General features: G+C 52.8%; 11 protein-coding genes across 11 annotated transcripts; 4 read left to right on the top strand and 7 right to left on the bottom strand.

Moving 5' to 3' along the window:
* Positions 1–103: 103 nt before the first annotated feature.
* Positions 104–1,530, bottom strand: M421DRAFT_418482 (uncharacterized protein). Its single transcript, XM_033591805.1, has 3 exons — positions 1,217–1,530; positions 681–1,164; positions 104–629 (listed from the first exon to the last, which is right to left on the bottom strand). The coding sequence occupies exons 1-3, from the start codon at positions 1,486–1,488 to the stop codon at positions 270–272; spliced, it is 1,116 nt and encodes a 371-aa protein (XP_033451242.1). The 5' UTR covers positions 1,489–1,530; the 3' UTR covers positions 104–269.
* A 259-nt stretch (positions 1,531–1,789) lies between these two features.
* Positions 1,790–2,464, bottom strand: M421DRAFT_57919 (uncharacterized protein; the record flags this gene model as incomplete). Its single annotated transcript, XM_033595548.1, has 1 exon — positions 1,790–2,464. One exon carries the CDS (start codon positions 2,462–2,464, stop codon positions 1,790–1,792), a length of 675 nt encoding a protein of 224 aa, XP_033451241.1.
* Positions 2,465–2,812: 348 nt separating this feature from the next.
* Positions 2,813–3,571, bottom strand: M421DRAFT_411218 (uncharacterized protein; the record flags this gene model as incomplete). Its single annotated transcript, XM_033590397.1, has 1 exon — positions 2,813–3,571. A coding segment is annotated over one exon (597 nt), but the record flags the coding sequence as incomplete, so codon positions are not given.
* Positions 3,572–4,677: 1,106 nt separating this feature from the next.
* M421DRAFT_418481 (uncharacterized protein) lies at positions 4,678–5,098 on the bottom strand. The gene is made up of 2 exons (XM_033591804.1): positions 4,923–5,098; positions 4,678–4,869 (listed from the first exon to the last, which is right to left on the bottom strand). Exons 1-2 carry the CDS (start codon positions 5,063–5,065, stop codon positions 4,824–4,826), a joined length of 189 nt encoding a protein of 62 aa, XP_033451239.1. The 5' UTR covers positions 5,066–5,098; the 3' UTR covers positions 4,678–4,823.
* A 41-nt stretch (positions 5,099–5,139) lies between these two features.
* Positions 5,140–7,043, bottom strand: M421DRAFT_418480 (uncharacterized protein). The gene is made up of 3 exons (XM_033591803.1): positions 6,413–7,043; positions 5,872–6,330; positions 5,140–5,824 (listed from the first exon to the last, which is right to left on the bottom strand). Exons 1-3 carry the CDS (start codon positions 6,939–6,941, stop codon positions 5,175–5,177), a joined length of 1,638 nt encoding a protein of 545 aa, XP_033451238.1. The 5' UTR covers positions 6,942–7,043; the 3' UTR covers positions 5,140–5,174.
* A 1,476-nt stretch (positions 7,044–8,519) lies between these two features.
* Positions 8,520–9,488, top strand: M421DRAFT_57664 (uncharacterized protein; the record flags this gene model as incomplete). The annotated part of the gene is made up of 1 exon (XM_033595526.1): positions 8,520–9,488. The coding sequence occupies one exon, from the start codon at positions 8,520–8,522 to the stop codon at positions 9,486–9,488; it is 969 nt and encodes a 322-aa protein (XP_033451237.1).
* Positions 9,489–9,509: 21 nt separating this feature from the next.
* M421DRAFT_418476 (2',3'-cyclic-nucleotide 3'-phosphodiesterase) lies at positions 9,510–10,645 on the bottom strand. The gene is made up of 2 exons (XM_033591802.1): positions 10,199–10,645; positions 9,510–10,144 (listed from the first exon to the last, which is right to left on the bottom strand). The coding sequence occupies exons 1-2, from the start codon at positions 10,600–10,602 to the stop codon at positions 9,964–9,966; spliced, it is 585 nt and encodes a 194-aa protein (XP_033451236.1). The 5' UTR covers positions 10,603–10,645; the 3' UTR covers positions 9,510–9,963.
* Positions 10,646–10,806: 161 nt separating this feature from the next.
* On the top strand, positions 10,807–13,015 carry M421DRAFT_418475 (uncharacterized protein). Its single transcript, XM_033591801.1, has 4 exons — positions 10,807–11,003; positions 11,066–11,159; positions 11,208–12,031; positions 12,078–13,015. The coding sequence occupies exons 1-4, from the start codon at positions 10,938–10,940 to the stop codon at positions 12,828–12,830; spliced, it is 1,737 nt and encodes a 578-aa protein (XP_033451235.1). The 5' UTR covers positions 10,807–10,937; the 3' UTR covers positions 12,831–13,015.
* M421DRAFT_21034 (uncharacterized protein) lies at positions 12,937–13,933 on the bottom strand (the record flags this gene model as incomplete). The annotated part of the gene is made up of 2 exons (XM_033588215.1): positions 12,937–13,612; positions 13,704–13,933. Coding segments are annotated over 2 exons (906 nt in total), but the record flags the coding sequence as incomplete, so codon positions are not given.
* A 780-nt stretch (positions 13,934–14,713) lies between these two features.
* On the top strand, positions 14,714–16,415 carry M421DRAFT_418473 (WD40 repeat-like protein). Its single transcript, XM_033591800.1, has 5 exons — positions 14,714–14,855; positions 14,924–14,962; positions 15,111–15,226; positions 15,276–15,847; positions 15,897–16,415. The coding sequence occupies exons 1-5, from the start codon at positions 14,853–14,855 to the stop codon at positions 16,058–16,060; spliced, it is 894 nt and encodes a 297-aa protein (XP_033451233.1). The 5' UTR covers positions 14,714–14,852; the 3' UTR covers positions 16,061–16,415.
* Positions 16,416–16,624: 209 nt separating this feature from the next.
* On the top strand, positions 16,625–20,973 carry M421DRAFT_418472 (tyrocidine synthetase 1). Its single transcript, XM_033591799.1, has 2 exons — positions 16,625–16,724; positions 16,769–20,973. The coding sequence occupies exon 2, from the start codon at positions 16,941–16,943 to the stop codon at positions 20,793–20,795; it is 3,855 nt and encodes a 1,284-aa protein (XP_033451232.1). The 5' UTR covers positions 16,625–16,724; positions 16,769–16,940; the 3' UTR covers positions 20,796–20,973.
* The last annotated feature ends 1,026 nt before the right edge of the window (positions 20,974–21,999 follow it).

The following is a 21,999-nucleotide window of genomic DNA, read 5'->3' as shown; positions in this document are numbered from 1 at the left end:
GAGCAAGAGTGGCGGTATACGACCGATCCTCATCTACCGCCTCGGGCGGCCCCAGAGTTCCGTCCCCGAGATGATCCGGATGAACATGTTTGGGAGTACGGGTTTAGAGATGCCACTGGAAAGGTGATCAGGGGCAGGGCACGATGAAGCAAATGGAGATGCATAAGGCAACACGACACCGTGAACTACAGGAGAGGCGGACAGCATAGTCACGATTCTTCATGCGTTGCTGTGACGCAATTGAAGCCTTCATAAACAACAATAGTTATCTAGTCTGAGAGGCTCTTGGTTGATGATTTATCCTGATAATCTATGTCATAATCCGCGCGCTTCGCCGCTCTCTCCTCATCCTCGGCGTATCTTGCTTCATCACCTGCTCCAATCTCTTCGGGTGGGGTTGCTGACCGTTTCCGCTTCTTGACCTCCTTGGCAAATACATGCTTGCCCAGTACTTGCTCTTCTCTGCTATCTGCCGCATTAAGATATTCGCAGAGTTTTGACCCAGGAATGCAGATGAATGTGTCTTCCTTGCCCATCTCTTTCTGGGCAAGTCCTTCGTAGGTGAATTCGCTGAGGCGGAGCCGTAGGCCAGGCCCATTTACGGCCTTTCCTTCTTCGTCACGGAAAGCCTGTTACGATCGTCAGAAACTTGCAAAACTTGTTTAAGAAAAAGGACCTACCTCATCTGCGACCTCTTCTACAGCTCGCAATTCAAATCCGTCATCAGTAGTGACCAGTTCGGGTCGCCAGACCGATAATGTTGCTTTGCGTGATTCCTTGTTGCCATACTCAATATGTACGCATACGACAGCCCGCACGCTGGCGTCGGAATCCAGGATGTAATTCTCAGCTAATCGGCCTAGGCACGACTTCTTCTGCGAGTATGCGACTTCGACGATAACGCCTGGATATTTGGCGCCTTTATGCCTAAATGACGCGTCTGGCTCGTACTTCGATCTGCTAGACAAAGCGCTGGCGTCGAACCGTATTTCAGTCGATCGAGCTGAATGCAGTTTCTGCGCGAATTCAGACTTCTTGCCTGATCCGTTCTGTATTGTTTTCAGCTGGCTTCGAATATCATCCTCCACTGCGTCGATGAAGCGTTCGTGTATCTCGGTAGGCATGCGAACGACTAATTTGCGTGTATCTCCGTCGTAGTCATACCTGGCGCATACCCTGTCAGCTATGGTCCCTGCAGTCTCTGAAGTCTACTCACCGTATCTTCTCTTCCACGTATCCCGAAAGCACATCGTCTTGTTGAAGCGTACTTTCTATCTGATCGTACTCTCCATCTACAAGCTGAAACTCTGTCCGTGTGTCTCGCTCAACGATACTTCCTGAGTGGATTTGTCTAAAAAGTGCGATAACGCGAGGCGCCTCCGTAAATGGCTTCTTGTCGGTCAATGGAGGCGTCAAAGGCTGATCTGTGAACCTTAGGGGTGGCGTGACGGCCTGACGCTGCATTACATCTGCTTGCGATGTTGACATAGCAGTATATTGTGCTGCATCGTAAAGTTGGTTGGAAGCCTTCACTCTCGCGCAAACTGACGGATCGTCTCAAGCTCGGGTGGTTTGGTTGACTCAGCAACAGCGCCACACAGCCAGGGAGCCAATGACACAACTGTGGCTGAACGAGCAAGCCACCACCCCGCACTTTATCGCAGTAACAATTTAGCAGCGTATGCACCACCGCAGGCAGCGCCTTCAATGTATGATACTCGGTGGACACTTATAAGAGATATCATGTTTACTCTTGTCTTTGCACTAATTACACTGCCCTCAATGTTGGTCACCACATTCGCGCCACCAAGGCTCTCCATGGTTTTATTGCAGCCCCATCCTCCGCAAATGTCGCCGTGGATGGCGGCAGCGCCAGCCCATCACTCATTCTCGCAGCTTTGTCCGTTGGCTCTGGAGCAGTTACATCTTGCTCAGCTTCTGGCACGTGCTGTTCTTCACTTGGCCGGGGCGCCTTGGCCTTCGGCGCAGCCGCATCTGTCACGGAAGCAGCACTTTCCCGTTTCCGACCACGTTTCTTCATGCCAGTAGCAGCACCTTGGGCCTCTGGTGCCGCACTTGCGACATTACTAGCTTCTTTAGCAGCCTTTTTGGCCATTTTCTCCGCTGCCTTTGCGTCCATCACAGCGCGTTCTGCTCGCTTCTTCTCGAGGTCCTCATAGGTCACCACTCTTGCTGTACCTATTACCTTTTGATCAGCTGCTCGGCGAGCTTTTCCCTCATTGTTGATCCTAGCTAAGAACTGATTACGACTGCGAAGTAGTGCAATTGTGGCGATATATGTCTGAGCAGCGTTTGCCACCTTCTGTTGGAGCCTCGCTTTGTGCTGGCTGCTCGCTTCGTCGTTAGGAACCTTTTTGATCCTATCGAGTAGTGACATCAGGGCCTCTCCTGATCTTGGCGTTGCAGGCGTAGGCAGTGCTTCGTAGTCCGGACGAACACCCATGTTTGACTCATCAGCGGTCGAGATAATTGGATCAGTGGGGGGTTTGGGTATCTCTGCGAGTACTCTATTGGGATTGAATGGGAACAGACCGCTTCCTCTCCAGGCTCCAAGGATGTTCCTTTTCGTAAATGCCCTCTCCCTTGCTGGGCTATACAGATAAGTGAAGTGCTGCTTGCCAACTGTGTTTACCCCACCCAGCTCCATCCTTTCAACCTGTTCGCGATAGGCTGTCTTCAAGGGCCCAAAGACGCCGACATCACACGGCTGGAGCTTGTGCGAGCAATGGGAGGGCATGCGGCACAGCGTGATATTGTTTTGAAAACAAAACTCCAAGATTTCCAGGGTTTCATGCGTTCCGAAACCATCCCAGATAAGTAGCCGTGGCCTCATGTTAGCCCGTTCCTTGGTCTGGGGGTCGAAAACAAGCTTAAGCCACTGTAGGCTGATGTAAGAGTCAGTGAATCCAGTATCAGAGACCGCATATACCCAACCAGGAGTTGGATAGGTAGTCTAGTTAGCTCGATGGGTTTTGGCGGGCCAGATTATCATAGGATTTAAACATCTTCCATCCGCAGAGACACATTCAACAGCAGTTACCATGGTACGCTTGACATGCGCACCTCTATAGGCGTGTGTATCATCCTTACCGACTAGGACTTTAACGGAGTTTAGCATACTTAGCATAACACCAGTCTCATCCATATTATAGGTGTTCTCTGATAATATAGCTGGGTTTTGTAATTCATTTCCAATCACTTCAAACCAATACTCAACCTTATTGTAGATGTTATGTCGGTTCCAATCCTGCGGCCTGTTCTTCTTTGCTATGAGCTCTGGACGGTGTTTTTCGAATGCCTTAGCCCAGTTTGGGCCGGGAGGCTTAAGTGGCCTGTCCGCTAGGGGCCGATTGCGAGTGGCAACGAATGCTATTGCAGCTACATGCTTCATGCGCACAGGAGTTCCAAACGCCTTCTGTTGTAACAGAAACTCGACGACGGCGTTCGCTTCGTATGGGGTGAGGTACCGCTGCTTTTGGGCTTTGGCGGCTCTGGATTCTCGTTCGAGTTTGCGATGACCGAGGGTAGAGAGAGCTACATTAAAATGTGCTGCTCGAGCCGCGAGGGTGTCAGGAATGCCTTCAGGGAGTGCTTCGGTCAAAGCTCGACTCTCCTTGTCCATGGTTAGCCCTCTGAGGGAGGTGATGTGGGAGGAAGGGAGCGGGAGGCAGCGAGTCTAGGTACAGAGGCAGTGCAGCCAATGGAGCTAGGACACGTAGCTATTTTAAGACCGAACAAACCAGCTTAGACTAAACAAAGACCATGTTTACGCCATAAGGCACGTGATAGCATCTAATTAAATACAGTAAAATACACAGTTGCTAAATACGCACTAACATGCGCTAAAGTAGCGAGGGAAGGTGAGACCCCTCATTCTGGTTGGCGAAAGTCCCGGAAGCACCAACATCAAAGGTATAATGCCTACAAAATCTGCGAACCTGTCTGTTATTCCTAAGACTACCGTTGATTGGTTCCAGAAGCTGCCGGCCTGGGGTATTAGCTGCGTAGACAAGGGTCGTGCAGTTGAAGAGGATCTGGAAATAATGACGAAACAATCAACAGCATGGCCAACAGGATGGTAAGTTTCACATCGCACACCCATGGCAGGTACGGAATTGCTATTGAATATCACTCCACAAGCTACAAGTTCAAAGACTTGTGTAGGAGAGATTTAGGACAACTAAATAGTAAACTCATCTCGTCACGGAGTGGCTCTCGTTACATAGTGGGGGATATTAGTTAGTTTGTTGCTATACAGTAGTATCTTTACCCTTCTTGTGAACTATTTTATCTGTGCGACGTTAGTGTGTCTAGCAGTAGGAGGTTTAAGCGTTGTACTCAACTGCTGCAGGCTTAATTAGTTAGCGAGAATAGTAAGCTTGTTAAAGATTCCGCGATTAATTATGCTAATTGAGAGGTTTTGGTTAGTTATCTAGTCTAGTGCAAATTTAGAGCGCTTTTGCTGCGCGAAGGTTGAGGACGCTGCTGAAGCTTACGGCGCAAGCATGTTGTGTAACGAGGGCATCGAAAGTCGCGCTCTCCACCGTCTTCGGCTGTTCTGGTGGCGATGCCATTTGCGAGCGCCGTGGCTGTGATAGTAGGAATGTAATAGCTAGTGAGCGGGAGTATATATTGACACTTCTTTTTTATGTAATGACTATGCGCTTACTATTTGTACACTTTCTGTCGTAACATCAGAAGTTTGTCTTCATTATCCTACGGGGACGCTCAGGAAGAATTGTGTCGTTGCTAACGGCGCCATCGTTGTTGCTTCTCTTCTTTTTTTGCACTGGTTGAGAGGCTCATCTTTGAAGTCGCACTTCGGTCCAGCCCAACCTTCGTCCTCCACTTATCTCAAGTTAGCTGAAATAAAATGACAATTGAACAGAAATGGTACTTACCGTGGTCCTATAACTCTGCAGACAGCAACAGGCACAGATCGCGACGATGCCAACCACAGGGACAGCTTGAAGGCCTCCACGGTCACACACGAGGTAGCCAAGTCAACGGCTCCTGCTAAGGGCGTTGTCGCTGCTGCAGTCATCTGATAGCTCCACACCAGGCTCTCGGGTACGCCTCCTCAACCACAACTAGGTATCACAGCATCGGCGGCGACTCAGCAGGTACAATATCATTGGTGAATAGCCAAGTCGTTAATTACTCGTTCTCGAAGCCTGAACATCTAGCGTAGAGTGACCGCTCACTGGCCTGCGGAGCGGCATAGAAGTGGAGCCCCTACAAGCAGAGTGCGAAGACAATTTAGGGAGGGCCTTGTGAAGTCCACCCATCTCAAAACCTTGTGCGTCCAGCGCGCGATCAAGCTCCTGTTGGAGTTCGTGCAGTCTGTCCATCGTAGTGAGCTCGCCCATCCAGCTTTTGCCAGTCTTGTGATCGAAGTGCATGGCTTGGACAGGTCCGCCGTAGCCAGTAAGGTCAGCAAGTGTCGGCGGGTGAATGATGATCGTTTCTTTTCGCTCGAACCCTTGTTCGGTCATGAACGTTCCGGCTTCGATAATCTCAGGTTCCCTTCGATATTTGGGCAAAGTCGTCCGTCGGGAGTGAGGACTCGAATGCTCGCAGATCGACCACCAACGATTGTCGCCTGTACGAGCGGGCAATTCATCGGCGGAGATTTCGATGAGTCCCTCTCCATTTGGGTTGGGAATCCAATGACGAGGCGGGAGAACCTCTGTCATCATCACAGGCTGTATACGGTGGAAGTGTTCGTAGTTGTGAATCTCGCGATAGATCTTGTGTTGAACAACCTCGTGCTGGTGTGGCTTGATCACTTCGTGTGTGACGGCTTTGTAAGGTTAGTCGATATACCAGAAAAGAGCGGAATTCGCGTACCAGGAGCCCATGTGATGTCTCCATCTGTGTCGATAGTGTCTCTGAGATCCACAACGCCATCCTCACGCAGCTTTCTGGCCAGCGCAGTCTCTTCGCTATCTGCCGTCCCATCCATAATAATGTGATGTACGCCAGAGTGTGATCCTGCGACCTCGTACGTTTCTTGTGGTGCTCTGGACGTGTCATTGTCGCTGTCCGACATATTAGGCTTCCTTTTCTCGCACCCTGGCTCCGCACGAGCGGCCTTGGGAGGGAAGCTCGACTTCTTCGCAAATCCTTTCTCATATGCACTTGACTCAGCGTGCGGGCGAATACCGTCGATGAGACCACCATTGGCTGTGATGTTGTCGCCGAGAGTATGCTTCCCAGCATAACCGCCAGTCGAAACTGAGCTCAGCGTGGCCCCGGATTGTTTGCGCGAGTGTACTTGAGCGGATGGGAGGTTCGAAACAGGAGCAGCTCGAATCAAAGTTAGAATCTATACGTTCTCACTGTCGTTATGGGCCAGCCCCTTGCAGACAATAACAAGATTGATACTTACTTGAAGAAGATACAGCTGATCCATTGTGCGCGACACCAACTGTGCTGCGATGTCCACCATCGATCGATGTACTATAACGTGCAATGTTGCGGTCGGCGACATCTTCCTCGTGGCGTGCCTCGCTCTCCCCCTTCATGTGTCGTCTGTCCCCACTAAGTGTGATGTACTCGTCGCCATGGTCGTCATTTACCGGTAAGAGCGCCGGCAGGTATGCCTTGTAGTCGTTCGCTATGGCACCGCCGTTGTGGTCGGCGGAAGCAGATGCAGCTGATTGCCTAACAGGTAGTTGGTTCTGGCGTTGATCATCGTAGATGGAGCTGACTGGTCTGCTGCGGCCGGTGTAGATAGACCCAATTGCAGATGAATCGGCTGATGTGCGATCGTGCTTGTCCGAGAATACGGGCTGTCGATCGGCGCGTGATGGGCTTGCTTCGCCGTGTTGAGATTCGTTTCCCAAATGCTCGTCTGAGCGTGACGAGCTCCTCAATTTACTGGACTTTCGAAAGACGGATTTTAGCTTCTGTTGCATGATGCTTGCTCCTCAACAAGAAGCTTAGGTGATTGATAGAACGCGCAAAGTCTAGGAAGCGCAAAACTTAGGTATAAGCTGCTGGAGACGGCTCGTAACACAGGCGGGTCTATGTGTACCAAAGTGTTAGATGTCAAAGGCAACAAAAGGGACCATGGGTCAGCTATGACGCACTCAACGTGCTTTCCAAATGCTCAGAATACTTCAGTACTTCGTATGTAAGGGAGGTGCGAGGCTGCTAAACATAAAGTCATATGGAGGACCTAAAAGAACAGTCCAGATGCCATCTAGTGACAGCACGGTCAAACGTCAGCCCGCTGCCATCGACGTGACGCCATGGCTCGCCAACGGCAACGACGATGGGCGGCAGAGCGCGGCAGGACATCAATCAGACTCGATGGCGGAGTCGCCGAGAAGTCCAGGCGTTACCGGCTGTTCCTCTCCCTGTGCTCGTCCAGCGTACCGTGGAGCTCCCTTGTTGCCTCTTCAGAGCAGAACTCAGTTCAGGCTGCTGCTACTGATGCATCTTGGTGAATGGCGTACTTGATGACGTAGCAGCATCACGATGCTCAACTGCTCTTCCACCGCAACCGCCTCAACGATTAGAAAGGGCATATCAGGCCCACTTAGGCACTGTAACGATGCCACAAGCATCGCGGCGGGTTTGCAGTGGTCATGGTGGACATGCACGGCGGGATGACGAAAAGCAAAGAAGGTGGCGAACGGCGGGCGGCTCCCGCTGATGATCGTAATAGCGTACCAAAGGACAGGGAGATCCTCAGTGCGTCAGTCTCGAACGTGGCCATGGCTCAGGCGCCGCGAGCGAAACAGGAAAAGACATACACCAGTAATGCGGGCGACGCGTAGGGAGTGTGGGGACAAAAGACATCGAAAAGGTGCTCGCCATGAAGTTCTGGCATGGGTTCAGCGTGTGCACGGACGGCAGCTGACTAGCCGCAGATCTTCACGTCTCCTATTCCCCCACTTGACACAATTCCAATTACACAGCTTCGGTTGCGTTTGAGCCTACCTCATGGAGAGCAGAGGTTTGCCTGAGTGCTCGTAGTGTGCAGAAAATCTTTGAGGTAGGCAGGCAGGCTCGTAGCAGCAACCTCAGCGGATGGCCTAGGAAGGACTGGACCGTACTGCTCTACTTGCTCGAATAGTGGCCGGCGACATGAGCTTAGATCCCTCCCCCTGACGTACATCAACAAACACGTCTTTGTGCCTTCCTCGGAGCTACCGCTGCCACATAGCGAGACCCATCAAAATCGAGACCACGCTTATGCAGCCAATGAACACTGCCACATGTAGGCAATCGCCGAGCTGGGTCGGTCATGGCGATGGGGCTAAACCGCCGTGCCGTTTATGGCAACGAGCAGGCTTTACCGACTTCGAGGTCCTATCAATTACGTCGTCCTCCGTATGCTCCAGCGAAGGAGATGTATAAAGGGTTCAAGCAGCTGCTACCCATAGATGCCATACCATCATCAAACATCAATTTCCCAACTTTACAGAACCACAACTTCTCAATAAGACTTTCACCACCCTCATATTAATTAACAATAACACTCCATAATGGATAAGGCTAAGGCAGCGATTACCGACTTCATGTCCAAGTCTGGACATCACGACACCACCGTCCACGAGGCCGTTGCTCCTGCTGTACAGCACGAGGTCGTGAAGCCTCATGTACACGAGGAGGTCCAGACTGCCGTGGACAAAGAGGTCCACCAGGACCATTACCACCGCACAGTTCAGCCCGTCCAGGACCGTGAGGTTCTCCCCGAGCAGCACACTGCTAAGCTCGGCGCTGTTCAACATCGCGAATTCGATCACCGTGACCACGATACCACAAAGAGGAATCTTATCGACGAGCAGGCCCGCTTCAAGGACGAGCGCCATGTAGATGCTACCACACACAGCCAGAGCGCCGCTGCTGCTATCGGCGGTGAGCACGTCCACCACCACATCCACGAGACCATCCAGCCAGTCGTGCAGAAGGAGACCATCCAGCCCAACGTTGTCCACACCACCGTTCCTATTCATGAGGTTCACCACAACAAGGCTACCCACCATAGCACAACTGCTCTTCCTGCCATGACTATGGATGAGTTCAAGAGCAAGGGTGGAGCTCTTACCGGCCGTGAGGAGCGTTATGATGCCTTCGAAGGTGTTCCCAAGAACATCGGTGCTGGCACTGCTGGCGGCTTCGGTGCTGTCCGCGAGGGATCTGGTCATCATGACCACCACCACGTTGATGGTGCCCCGCGCCACGGCGACTTCGATAAGTCTACTGGCTCTGGCCTCACTGGTCATCACGGCCAGCAGCACAACGACTTCGCTCGTGACAATCGCACCCACACCACCAAAGATGGTCTTCCCGATGCACTCACTGAGGATCGCTCCAGGGCTGATGCTCACAACACCCACACCCGTGACTCTACCTCCAGCGAATCCGCCGAGCACAAGAAGCCAAGTCTTATGGATAAGCTTAACCCTAAGGTTGACGCGGATGGCGATGGCAAGGCCGGCTTCATGAAATAGATGCATGCACTCTCGCATCCCTTTTCTTTTGACGTTTTGATGAGCCACGAGCATGTAGATACCACATCTTAGTGTACAGCAATGCGAAATAAATCCTTCACAGCCAATAACCATGAGTGATCTTACGCATCGTGCTATTCGTCGAATCTGACTGACTTCTCTGCAGTCATCGTGAAATCATACCTCATACCTATTTCGTCAACCAATGTCTCCCACCATCGCACAAGGGCTAACGCTGTAGTCACCCGTTCTTCGTTGATCAGAAATACCCCTCAATGACGTCTGGTCTACCCTAGCTTCAACACAATGGACGTGCGGCAGCTCAAAGGGTCCACTGCTCCAGCCACAGCTGCCTCAGGCGGCTCGTACCATCGAAGTACCGACTGCCTCAGGCGGCTAGCAGAATTCCGTAGTACGATGTTGCAATAACTGACTGTGACAAATCTACTGAACTCAGCACTTCAATAATGACGCATCAGAGCACTCTCTGGGCAATGGGCTTCCACTCTGAAGTTGGTTTCTCGGTTGCAACGAGTACCACACGACCTCCCGTCCAAGACGAACCCTCACTTCGGTTGACAAGATCAACACCTGCCTCTTGTGCGAGTTTGACCGTCTCTTCGAGGCCGGTTGCGTCGACCCGTGGACAGTTATGACTGTAGTCAGGAGTCAACCATGACCGCTACATGGATCGATTGGGTGAGACTTACTATAGCAGGCTGACATGCGGGTTGTACGTCTCTTCCGCCCACTTCCTGGCTATGCCCTCGTCCTCGTGATCAGAAACCTGTTTCCTGCAGGCTTTTGCTAGCGCTTTCAATCCCTCTGTTTTCTGGCACTTGATGTAGAGCTTGCGGAAGTAGACATCCTCGCTGTTGAGCTCCTCGAACTCGATCTTCACATCTCCACCACCCGGAAGGTCCAAAGAGTCAATCCATGTCTGTGGCTCAGAGCCGTAGCTTGACAAGTTTACCAAGTCAGACGTTAACGTGACGTGAGGGACGAAGAGATCCGTTGAGTTGAAATGTGAGGCTGTGCTGTTGATGAGGGATGCCAGCCTCTCATTCAACGGATGTGAATCCGGCGGGAGGAGCCACAGGGATGATCCAGGCATGTCGCGCTAGCAATCGCAAGTGTTTGGGGGAAGTGATTAAGTGTTTACTGCACACCATTGTCGCTGCTCAGACGCGTCATGGACCCATGGTTCCTTTAGCTGCGCGTATCTAGCTAGCGCCAGCTGCTCCCTCCCCGCAAAACGCGATCCTTCCGGCTCGGCGTCGGTTGCTCTGCGGCACTTTTACCGCTAATGCTCCCGCGGCGCCGTTCACATGTGAATGCTGCTTTGACACGAGACTCCTCAATGACAGCAAATACCCGACCCGGACAGCAGACACCGCGACGACATGCCATTCAGTGGCGCCATCAGCCGATCCCCTAGACGTTGTCACGATGGCTGGCGGGTTGCTATGGAGCGTATTTGGCTGCTTCGCTGAGATCTTCTTGTTCTGGCTACGGGTTTGTTGCTCCTCGTGCCGTTATAACGACTTGTAGGCCTCCCGCTAACACCTATGCTAAAGCGACTATTTGCATGGTGGACCAAGAAGAGTCCGAGAGATCTGCTGCTCGAAACCATAGCAGATGCACGCTGCTTCGAGGAATGGGAGGCATCAGGTAAGCGATCGACTGCTGTATCTTGAACTGTGCTGACTTGCCTTTCAGCGTACCACCTCGATGAGCTCCAAGGGTACGATCTCTGGCGCCAGAATGCCACGAGCAAGTACTACAACTACCGTCTCATACACCAGCGCCTCACGGCCATCATCGAGACCCACGAAGATGATGACATGCTAGGCCTAATTGGCCTGCTGAGGAGCGGCCTCGTTCGAAACCTCGGAAACATCACAGCACCACGCCTATTTGACCGTGCATACGGCGGAACAAAGCTCCTGATCGAGGACTATGTCACGCAAGTCTCGTACGCGATCGAGTACCTCACCAACTACCCAACGACGGCAAGCTCAGATACAGGATTGACGAACCAGGCGAAGCTGGATGTGTTGCATGATACAAGGCAGGCATTTGGGAGATCGGTGCTGGTGCTGCAGGGTGGGCAGGTCTTTGGCATTTGTCACTTAGGTGTGGTCAAGGCACTACACCTACGTGGCTTGCTGCCTCGTATTGTTGCTGGAACTGCGACAGGAGCCATCATCGCAGCGCTGGTAGGCGTGCATACCGAAGATGAGCTGCTGGACTTCCTCAACGGCAAGAACATCGACTTGAGTGCGTTCAAGAAGCGCCCACAGAAGAAAGGGTCGAAAGGTAGCGGCTGGCTTGAGACACTCACGCGCCGTGTCAGACGTTGGTGGCAAGAGGGCCACTTTCTTGATGTGGGTGTGCTGGAGCAGCTTCTGAGGGCAAATGTTGGGGATTTGACGTTCGAAGAGGCGTACACCAGAACGAAGAGAGTTCTGAACATCACCGTGACCACCAGCGGTGGCGGAGGCGTGCCAAACCTATTGAATTATCTCACAGCGCCGAACGTGGTATGTGTTGCGTCCAGCCGATACGGACCTCAACTGACAAGTCTAGCTCATCTGGTCTGCCGCTCTTGCTTCGAACGCGACCGCATCCTCCACGCTCTACAACCCTGTCGTTCTGATGTGCAAAGACGATTCTGGCGCCATTGTTCCCTGGTCTCCAGCTTCAGACACCACGTTCCGCCCATGGACTCATGCCTCCTATACTGACCGCCAATCGCCACTGCACCGCATAGCTGAGCTCTTCAACGTCAACCATTTCATCGTCTCGCAAGCACGCCCCTACCTTGCGCCCTTCTTGCGGTCCGATCTACATCATCCGAACCCTCGACAAGATGGGCGCTGGAAGCTCAGCATGCCAATTCTCAAGCTTGTGGTGCTGGAAGTACAACACAGGCTGCACCAGTTAGATGAGTTGGGCTATCTGAGTCCGAGCATACGCAGGTTCCTGCTTGATGAGAACATCCCTGGCGCGAGCCTGACGCTAGTTCCCGAGCTCACGCCAGGAGACTTCTTCAAGCTGTTGGAGAACCCAACGAAGGAAGCGATTGACTACTGGATTTTGAAGGGCGAGCGGAGTGTGTGGCCAGCTGTGACGGCGTTGAAGATCCGGTGCGCCATTGAGGTTGAGTTAGACAGAGGGTATCAGCTCGTTAGGAGGCGCAGGCCTTTCGAAAGTGTGCGCAATGGCAGCTTGAGGAAGAGTGGGAGTCGAGGAGAGGTCAGGTCGGCATATGGAAGTCAGGACTTCGGGCAGGGTGGCCGGACACAGAAGAGAGCGAGGGCGGAGAGCTTTGGTGGGTAATATCTTTCGAGCGACGATAAGCTCACATGCATAGAGTAACATGGAGACCACACTTCGTAATGAAGTCATTTCAATGTCTCGGTATCGGTCCACTCAGACCCTTCATGAGCGAGAAGCCTAATAATGCTCCCATACCGAAGGCTATTAGTGTGTTCATCGACAATACCATCTCCTTCTGGCCCTGGTTCAACTTCCTCGCCTTCTCAGCGTACTCCTTCTTCCTCTTCTCAACCTCATTCGCAGCTTCGTTCTGATCAAGGGATGTCTTTGCTGAGGCACCACCTTTATAGTCCCTCACCAGTGGATCATCGCTCTCGCTCAAGTCAATCCAGTCCGACTTGCTGTCCCCCTGATCCAGCGGACATCTAATATTCAGCCCCCCAAACACGCCCTCCTTCCCCTCCTTCTTCGAACTCATTCCCTCTGGTAACCACTCCTCCAACATGGACGCAGGCAAGCTTCTAAAAACAAGCCCCATCCACATCTCCAGCACGTTCAACAACAAAGCCGGGTCTTCCATCCCAGTCAACGCATGGCCGCCCATAGTTGGGCTTGGAAGTGCAGCAAGCACACCGATGGCGTTGTATATCGATCGCTGCAGGGCGTAGTAATGTAGGGACGGGTTGTCGCGCCGGTAGCGGAAGTTCAGATGCTGGGCGATCCTGGGCCGCAATGACCGCGCTTGACCAACGTATATGCGGACGCGTTTGTCGAGCCCGAGGATCCCATTCAGGTAGATTGCGCTGGCGCCGGTGCGGAGATCGCCGCCTATGGGTTTGAGCCTGTTGCGCTGTTACGTTCGGCCCTTTGAGGAATCGCGCTTCTGAGGTTCGAACTGTACTGCAATATTTTTTCGACAAAAGTGGTACGTACGCATCGAGACTCCAGCGCCCGTTGAGGTACGTCCAGACGTGGGGGCGAATGCAGCGGAAGCAGAAGTCGTCGAGTCCGGGATGACGTTCTACCCATTTTCCATATCTTGCGTAGTGCTTAGACTCTGGCTCTTCCAGGCTCGATAATAAGTGCTTCAATATGGTTCGCGCTTCGACGTGTGCTGGCGTGAATTGCGTGGGCAGATCGTTCATCCTGGAAGCTGTGGACGTCAAGGCTGATGTCGATGAATTTGAGATCCACGACTGTGAACTCGTTTGCGACGTCTGCGAGTTCTGAGTCGCCTCCATATTGTATACGATTCCAGTACCTCAGGTCGTAGTCTTGCAAGCTGCAGGACGTTAGGCAGACTACCAATTGCGGCTAGTATCAAGGCAGCAAGAGGCGAAAGTCGACGTGAAGCTTTCTGAGCGCGTGCATGTGCGTCTGCTGCCTGGCCGATGTGACTTTGCACGACGATGTCTCGAATGACAGACTCTTGATGTTTTGTTTGTCTAATGATGAAAGATGTTGGTGTTCGCTTTAGTGGCTGGTGAAGTTGCCTGATAAGGCAGGAATTTTACTTTGCTGTTGATTACGGGCGCTCCTCGGGATGGGTACCCATGCAATGAAGCTGGATCCTCCAAGACTTGTCTTCGATGTAGCTGTTGTGCATAATTTGATGGGCTCGAAGAGCTTAGGTGAAGCTTCCAAGATCGGCATAAAGCGTATAAACATATGCGGGCTTCTACACAGTATGTACTATGAAGCTCCGTCTGTCGAGAAGCGCTGCAGCCAGTCCATAAGGTGCTGAGATGCTGTTGCAATAGCAGAATTTGCCAGACTCGAATCGCCTCCTCTTAGTACGAAGACCAGATTTTCATCTCGAGAAAGCTATACAGACTCAGAGGTCTCATAGATGAAGGGAGGGTTAAGGGTTCTTCGTGCACGATTTTGTCTTGCCAATCTAATCTAATCTCATCACCGCCCACCGCCGAGCTGGCCACGACCCTTGCGACTAGAGGCCAGAGCAGCACACCAACGCTGCAGGCTTCCATTATACCACGCAACAGTCCGCCAGTCACACTTCTTTTCCTACCTTGTACCCTTCAACTACTTCCAGCACCTTGACGCGACTGCTACACCAGCAAGATGGTACTTTCCTCCCCGCATCAGTTGCACAAATGCACCTGCCCGAGCTTCACCCGCTCACTTCACTCCAGGCGAACGTAATAGCAAACTCAGGCCACGATGATATGATTGTACGTCTACACTTTCACCTCGAATACTCCGCGAGCCTTCACACTACGCAGCGTTCTTCGATTCTCGCACCTGCGCTCCTGAACGAAACCATGCGCAATGGCCGGCAACGATATTGATCTGCTGTCAATAGAGGCTAATGAAGCTCAGCATGATGCCGTTCTGGATTACTATGGCAGGCGGTTAGCAACATGCTCTTCGGACAAGACAATCAAGATCTTCGAGGTTGAGGGAGAATCCCACAGGCTGGTGGAGACCCTGAAGGGGTACGTCACCGTGGCACACAGACGTAGCATGTTGTTGACAGCTTGACAGACACGAGGGCGCTGTATGGTGTGTAGCATGGGCGCACCCCAAGTACGGCAATATTCTCGCATCTTCGTCCTACGACGGCAAGGTCCTCATCTGGCGCGAACAAGGCGGCGCCTGGCAAAAGATCTACGACGTTGCGCTCCACACCGCGTCTGTCAACCACGTCGCCTGGGCACCCCACGAGGCCGGATGCCTCCTCGCTTGCGCTTCCTCTGACGGCAACGTCTCGGTTCTCGAATTTAAGGATAACAACTGGACACACCAGATCTTCCAGGCTTGCGGCTCGGGTGTAAACAGTGTCTCCTGGGCACCAGCTGTTGCGCCTGGCCAGGTCATCAGTGCGAGCGGAAACCAGGGCGGCACTGCACGACGATTTGTCACCGGCGGTAGCGACTGTCAAGTCAAGCTTTGGGAGTTCAGCGCAGAAACAGGAAGCTGGCAAAACACGCAGATTCTGTCTGGCCACACAGACTGGGTCCGCGATGTTGCATGGTCACCCACCGTCCTCTCCAAGTCATACATTGCTTCCGCCTCGCAGGACAAGACTGTGCGCATCTGGACATCCTCAGACCTGCGTATGTATCGGACCTACAGGCAGACGATTATTGTGCTAACTGATTTCAGACGACTGGAAATCTACCGTCCTCAACGTTGACGCCGCCGCATGGCGTGTAAGCTGGAGCCTCAGTGGCAATGTTCTCGCCGTCAGCACTGGTGACAACCGAGTTAGCTTGTGGAAGGAGAGGCTAAGCGGCGGGTGGGATTGTGTCAAGACGATCGAGGAGTAGAAGACATTCGAGGACGAGATGTTGTGAGCACGCATAAAAAGCGCGGCGATAGAAGAGAATTGGCTGGCACCGCACGATTGCTGGCAGATATCGAGCAGGTCGTCAGGCCTCGAAGGACAGAATACTACCAACTCGAGGCCCTTCTGCCTCTAACAGTTCAAGGGTTCGAACGGATAATCACACCGATGCCTTTCCAGAAGCAACACACTTTCAGTGATCCTCGTGCGCCAATCGCCCCATGCGGCAATTCAAGCTCGACACGTGACCGACCATGAATACCGCGCATTTGAAGAGAGTCGTGAACACAGCCTCTAAGATACTCAAGTACTTCTCAATACGTGCTAGTCATATTCAGATACACCGCCTTGCACTTCCCGATACAGGAGTGGGTCTTGTGACATGTAAATCCTTCAGAAAAACGGGACGGACGTCTCAAATCGTCGACAGATTACACAGATGTCCATGGTTGTGGTGGTTGCCCTGCGCGTATAATTGACGCAGCAACCGACGGTCCGACTGCCAACGCTAGTGAACTGCGACGCCCCGGACACCAAGCTGTCAGCGGCAAACTACATGCTCCTTGTCTCCAGATCTAGCCCGCCGTGAACGTGGGGAGTTGATCAATGAGAACGGAAGTTGAGCCTTAGGAGTGGGCTAGAAATGACGACAGCGACAAGCGAGGGACACTAACAGCTAACAGGTCAAGAGCGTGCCCCCCAACAATATGAGAACAATGGATTTCTGCTGCACATGCACCTTTCCTTAGCGGCGGATCCCGGTACAGGTAGGTATACAACCGAATAAATAGACGTCAATTGCTTGGGCTTTGCAAGATTCTCCACGCTCTCTCCCTCCTCTCCCCCACATCAACTACAAGACAATGTCTATCATCGACACCACCAAAGACTTGTCGGCACTCTTCACGCAACAGGTCAAAGTTACGCCTGATGCCATTGCGCTAGAGGACGAGAAGAACACATATACATACCAGCAGCTCCACGACAAAGTCTCTGAGCTTGCTCTACAGCTCCGCGGTCACGGCGTGGGTCGTGACAGGCTAGTCGGTGTGCTACTACCGCGTTCTGCCGATTATGTTATCGCATGTTTAGCGGCGCTGGCGGCAGGTGGAGCCTTCCTGGTGCTCGAATTAGCTTATCCGCCGGATCTACTTGCCGACGTGCTCGACGACGCCAGACCTACTGCTGTGGTCACAATCAGCGCCGAGGTGGGCAAAATCTCGGCGGGAGTCCCGTTGGTGGTGCTGGATGAGCAAGATTCAAAGAAAAATGGCCATGTGGACGAGTCAGAACTACTGCCTCTGCCAGAAGAGACGGACTTGGACCGGTTATGTTTTGTTGCCTACTCCAGCGGCACAACGGGCAAGCCCAAGGGCATTGCCAATCCCCACAAGGCAGCTGTGCTCTCGTACAACCTCAGATTTGGCTTCTCAGACATACAGCCTGGAGACCGAGTTGCTTGCAACGTGTTCTTTGTGTGGGAGATCATCCGACCATTGCTGCGCGGAGCAACCGTCATTGCTGTCCCAGACGAGGCCAGCTACGATCCCCGCATGCTTGTTGATCTTCTCAGCTCGAAAAAGGTCACCGAGACACTCTTCACACCTACCCTGTTCGCCGCTGTACTAGCCCGTCACCAAGCGCTGGAGACACGCCTTCCCAATTTGAAGACAGTATGGCTAAACGGCGAGGTAGTGACCACCGACCTGGCAAGACGAGGACTGAAATCTTTGCCAAACACCCGCCTCCTCAATGTCTACAGTGCCTGTGAGACACACGAAATTGCTTGCGGCGACATCAAGGAGATGCTTGGGCAGCTTGAGAAGGACGCCCCCTACTGCCCGGTCGGGCCACCTCTGATCGACAAGAAGTACGTCTACATTCTAAACGAGAGTGGCCAAAGAGTCGACGAGGGTGAGAACGGCGAACTTTTTATAGGTGGCCATCTTCTTGCGCGAGGCTACCTTAACCTTCCGGAAGTGACTGCGAAAGCTTTCACGCCGAATCCCTTTAGCTCACAGAAGGGTGCGCGAATGTATAGGACTGGAGACAAGGCCAGATTACTTGCAAATGGCCTCCTAGAGATCACCGGGCGTGTTGGTGCGATGATCAAGATTCGCGGATATTCGGTTGTACCTGGCAAGGTTGAGAGTGAGATCCGAAACCACCTTGCAGTTAGCCACTGCGCAGTCATTGCTTACGGCGATGGAATCGACAGACAGCTTGTTGCATATATCGTCCACGACAAGGACTCATCTGAGCAGCGTCCCGTTGTCGAGATCGACAAGGCCGGACGCAGCTCTACTGCACGCCGCATGCTGCAGTCTTACCTCGCACACTACATGTTGCCTGCTCTCTGGGTCGAGCTGGAGACACTGCCTACCAATGATGTTTCCGGAAAAGTGAACGTGAAGGCCCTGCCGCCGCCGAGGTCCAGCTCACCAACTGGAAGTGCCCGCAGGTACGAGCAGAGCCCGATCGACATCGAGCAGATTCAAACGATTTGGGCCTCCATTCTCGGCATCAGTGCAAGCTCTATTACCCCAGAGTACAACTTCTTCGATCTCGGTGGCCACTCACTTTTACTTGCTGATCTTGCTGCACGTCTTTCGAACACTTTCGGTTTCCGAGTGCCAGTCGCTCGTCTTGCAACACCAGCAACTCTCAACGGTCACCTGGATACCGTTCGTAAGATTCGAGACGGTGCAGTAGCTGAGGTTCAGGATAACCTACCTGCGGTTCTGAAGGCTGATGCTATCTTAGACAAGGACATTCAGCCCAAAGACGCCAAATTTGTCGCACTCAAAGACGCCGAGACTGTGCTCCTGACCGGTGTCACAGGTTTCTTGGGTGCATTTCTCCTCAGAGACCTCCTCGAGCACACATCCGCTACCATTATCTGTATGGTTCGTTTCCCTGATGCCTCGCAGGATGATGTTCCGGCTGCCATAGCAAGGATCCGCAGCAATCTGCTCGACTTCGGCTTGTGGAGCGACTCCGTGATGGAGCGTGTCGAGATCCTACCTGGTAACTTGTCTAGGAAGCGATTTGGTCTGCCACCAAACACATTCCAAAAGCTCGCTGATCGACTCGATGTCATCGTTCACGCTGCTGCCACTGTCAACCTGGTATACCCATACGCTGCACTGCAAAAGCCAAACGTTGGTGGTACAAGGGAGATACTTCGTCTTGCCAGCGCCGGTAGCGTCACAGTGCAGTACATTTCCACTAACGGTGTGCTTCCTCCCGCCAAGGGTCGCAAAGGATGGTCCGAGGATAGCATGCTTGGTGTAGAAGACGTACCAACCAAGCTGGCAGACGGTTACGGTCAGACCAAGTGGGTTGCCGAGCAGCTCGCACTGGAGGCGCAGAAGCGTGGTCTGCCCATCAAGATCCATCGTCTAGGTACTATCAGTGGTCACAGTGAGACCGGTGCTGCCAACGCCTGGGATTTGCTGACCGCGTTGATTGTCGAGTCTATCCGCATCGGTCACTACCCAGACGTCAAGGGCTGGCGCGCTGAGATGACACCCGTCGACTTTGTCAGCAAGGCTATCTTACACCTCAGTGATCAAATCGAGACCGAACAGACCGTATTCCACATCGGTGACCCAGACCCAGTGGATATCAGCAAAGTCTTCGAAGACGTTGAGAAGCTGGGTTACCCCACCAAACCCATGGAGTTCTCGAAATGGGTTGCTCTTTGGGACGAGAAGCGTGGCTCTGCCAAGGGTGGTGTTGGTGCTTTCACAGTCGACATCCTCCGCAGTGGTATGCCCAGCATCGAGTTCCTGAGGGATGTTGTTGTTCTTGACAACAGCAAGACACGACCCCTTCGCTCGGCCGTCGAACGCCCCAAGGTCGATGGGGCTCTTCTTGAGACCTACACACGCCACTGGTACGCACGTGGTTGGCTAGCATCGCCGCCTCAGAGCCAAAACGCTGTAGGCGGCTCCGCACGAACTCTTCCATGCCGAGGACCTCTGTACGGCAAGGTCGCCATTGTCATGGGCGCCTCTTCAGGTATCGGTGCCGCCACTGCTGCAGCTCTGACGCGCGAAGGCTGCCGCGTTGCCCTCGCAGCGCGCCGCATTGACGCTCTCGAGAGCTTAAAAAAGCGCCTCACCATTCGCGAAGGCAAAATCATCACCCAGAAAACTGATGTCACCGACAAGGCTCAGGTTGCAGCCCTCGTCGCCGCAACAGAAGAGAAGCTCGGCCCGGTCGATATATTCGTCAACGTCTCCGGCGTCATGTACTTCACCATGATGGCAAACGCTCTTACAGATCAGTGGGATCAGACTGTCGATGTCAATTGCAAGGGTATCTGCAACACTATCGCCGCCGTTGTGCCCGGTATGCTCAAGCGCGGAAAGGGCCACTTCGTAGCCATCTCCTCAGACGCAGGGCGCAAGGTCTTCCCCGGTCTCGGTGTCTACTCAGCTTCCAAATTCTTCGTTGAGGCGACACTGCAGGCTCTGCGTGTCGAGACTGCTGGAACTGGATTAAGGGTCACAGCTGTGCAGCCAGGTAATGTTGCAACGGATCTGCTGGGTATGAGCACGGATAAGGAGGCGCTGAAGAAGTACGGTGAGCCCAGTGGCGCGAAGGTACTGGATCCGGAAGATGTTGCGGGAAGCATTGTGTACGCGCTCAAGCAGCCTGAACATGTCGCTGTTAATGAAGTGATGATCGAGCCAAGGGATGAGCCGATCTAAACGACGCCAGAAGGTCTGGTAGCTGCAAGGCATTCTGAGCGATCGAAACAGTTGCCAAATCATGAATTCATTATCACCGTCTTCACTGGATGATATTTCTCAGTTCCGACTTTGCTATGGGAGCTCGTCATTTACTTCTTTCCCGATCCTATGTATACTGTCTGCGAACCCTCTGAAGCCTGCCGCAGCGTTGTGTATGCTCTCTTGAGCTTGTGCTGAAATACTGCGTACCATCTGTGCTCCTCGCTCGATATCCCGTTGTGCTTCTGTAAGCTTCGTGGTCTGCGCGTCAACTTCATAACTTACTCCTCGCCCAACTTCTACGACATTACTACATGCAGCCTCAACACCACGCTCGAACTCTCTGCATCCCTGACTCAGATCGCCACGTACATGCTCGATCTCACGCACCGCTGCTTCAAGACCTTCCCAGTCTCGACCCCATGGTCGCAGCGCTTGAGGGATGTAGTCTATGTCTGTTGTGGACCAGTGGGAAAGAGCAACAGCGCCCGAATCTCAATCGACGTGCAGGAGACTTCCACGACTATATACGAGACAACAAGTGAATTCCATCTCCCCATACGTTTACTCGTTTCCAAGACTGGTCAACCATTTGAGGAATCCCATGTACACCATTTTATGGATGCGGCGACGCATCTGCAAGCCCGTCGCACGTTCTGACCGCCAGAACAATGCTAAGTGAGTATGCCGTCAGGCATGTATCCTGAAGAACATACAATGGGAAGCCAAGGAGGTCTATGGAGAACTGTGGTGGGTGGGTTCGAGCTGAAGAAGGAGTGGAGGTCGTATAAATACCGTGTCCGTGCACCCAACGATCGGAGTCAACCAATGATCGTTCCGAGCCTTTACGGCCATCACCAAATTGAGGCTGTAGAGCCACCTACAATAATAATTATCGAGAGGTTTTTTGGTGGAGTATTCTATAGACCTATGCAACAGAATTCCTAATATAAAGTTACTAGTATTCCGGGGCAGTGCAGCCACTCTTTGTATATACAAGTTTGTCGCCTGGCTTCAGATCATCAATATCTGCAAGCGCATCTGAAATCCCTGGCATGGTGGTTGAGTAATTACGCGTTGAAATCTACTGCAAATGTTGTGCCCTGATCGTTGGTTGACTCCGATCGTTGGGTGCACGGACATGGTAGGTATGGTAGGTCAGAGAGCGGCTCGTGCTCCGGCC

This window comes from Didymella exigua (assembly GCF_010094145.1).
Source record: "Didymella exigua CBS 183.55 unplaced genomic scaffold M421scaffold_7, whole genome shotgun sequence".
Taxonomy (NCBI): Eukaryota; Fungi; Ascomycota; class Dothideomycetes; order Pleosporales; family Didymellaceae; genus Didymella; species Didymella exigua.
The sequence above is the reverse complement of the archived record's forward strand: the minus strand, read 5'-3'. Positions and strand labels throughout refer to the sequence as shown.